At 39.8% G+C, this 1,693-nt stretch overlaps 1 protein-coding gene across 1 annotated transcript; it reads left to right on the forward strand.

Annotated features, from left to right (window-relative positions):
* Positions 1-247: 247 nt before the first annotated feature.
* Positions 248-805, forward strand: LOC141457089 (histone-lysine N-methyltransferase SETMAR-like). Its single transcript, XM_074133605.1, has one exon. The coding sequence runs from the start codon at positions 248-250 to the stop codon at positions 803-805; it is 558 nt and encodes a 185-aa protein (XP_073989706.1).
* Positions 806-1,693: the final 888 nt, after the last annotated feature.

Genomic DNA, 1,693 nt, shown 5'->3' on the forward strand with positions numbered 1-1,693 from the left:
GACTCCAAATCGATAATTAATTATAAAGTACTGCTTAAGTACTTTGTAAAGAAAGGTATGAAAGCAAAGGAAATTCATGCCGACTTTCAGAACACACTGGGGGACTCTGCTCCTTCATATTCAACTGTTACCAAGTGGACCAGCGAGTTTAAATTTAGTCGGGAGAGCTTAGATGATGATCCGCGTAGTGGACGGCCAAAAAGTGCTACGACCCCAGAATTTATCGCAAAAGTGCATTAAAAAGGTCATGGAGGATCGTCGACTGAAAGTGCGAGAGATTGCTGAAGCTGTAGGGATGTCATCTGAACGGGTATATCACATTTTAACCGAAGAATTGGGAATGAAAAAATTATCCGCAAGATGGGTGCCGCGGCTCTTGACATTGGACCATAAACGTACCAGATTGGAAATGTCCGAACAAAGTCTGGCCCGTTTTCAGCGCAACCAACAAGATTTTTTGCGCCGGTTTGTGACTACAGGTGAAAGTTGGAACCACTACTATACCCCAGAGACAAAACAGCAGTCAAAGCAGTGGAAACATGCAGAGTCACCACCACCAAAGAAAGCAAAGGCAGTACGTTCGGCTGGAAAGGTCATGGCCTCAGTTTTCTGGGATGTAAAAGGCATTCTGCTGATAGATTATCTTCCTACTGGCCAAACAATTACGGGGCAATACTATGCAAACCTCCTAGACCAACTACAGGAAAAGATACGCGAAAAAAGGCCTGGTTTGGCAAGGAAAAAGTCATCTTTCATCAGGACAACGCCCGCCCTGTTATTGCCATGGCAAAACTTCATGAACTGAGATACGAATTGTTGCCACATCCACCTTATTCACCTTATTTGGCACCATCAGACTTTCATCTCTTCCCCAAGCTGAAAATTTTCCTCGGTGGACGGAGATTTCCTACAACGGAAGAACTGACAGCCGAATTGGAGAGGTATTTTGCAGGCCTGGAGGAATCTCATTTTCGAGATGGGATCAAGGCATTGGAACATCGCTGGACCAAATGCATTAGTCTACAGGGAGACTATGTTGAAATATAAAAGCAGTTTCACCGAGGTAAGACACTTCTTTCTAGTACATTCCGAGAACTTTTCAAACCATCCTCGTAACATAGGATAAAAAGCAGGTAAAGTAATGCCAGTTATTTCATCAGAACTCTTCGTGTTTCTCTATCAGATATCATAGACAGAGCTGACATATTTCGTTTTAATTTCTTTTCATTCCATAAAATAAAATTTCAGGCCAAGAACAGGGAATCAGACCCGGTACCACGAATACATTTTTACTTTGAGAACAGCGCCTCTAACTGCTCGGTTTTCGTTGCGTTTTGAAGGCAATTTAAATGTTACTCTTAAACCATTAAAATTGTTACCAATTAAATCTTACCCCTAATACTCAGTGGGAAGCCAAAAGGATGTACTTAAAGCAGTGTTTTACTTTGAACTAACATAGAATGCTTCAGAAAATTTTATTGTTTGAAATTATGGACTGTATCCGAAGCTCTAGAAGGCAAACTGATTTTCATTAGTAGAAAATGACATTTATTTTAATCGTATCGTATCCAAGGTCCATCCATCTTGGAAAACCATTTAAATTACAAACTAATATTATTTCAGCAAAAAATGTAGATTATTTCAAGAATATCTGAGGTCAATTAGATAATAAATATGTTTTAGAAAAGTTTTA

This window comes from Rhodnius prolixus, unplaced genomic scaffold (assembly GCF_049639745.1).
Source record: "Rhodnius prolixus isolate KJV_2025 unplaced genomic scaffold, Rpr scaffold_10, whole genome shotgun sequence".
In the NCBI taxonomy this organism is placed as follows: Eukaryota; Metazoa; Arthropoda; class Insecta; order Hemiptera; family Reduviidae; genus Rhodnius; species Rhodnius prolixus.

Coding starts and splice junctions, on each gene's coding strand:
- LOC141457089 (XM_074133605.1), top strand. CDS start 248: ATGGAGGATCGTCGACTGAAAGTGCGAGAGATTGCTGAAGCTGTAGGG.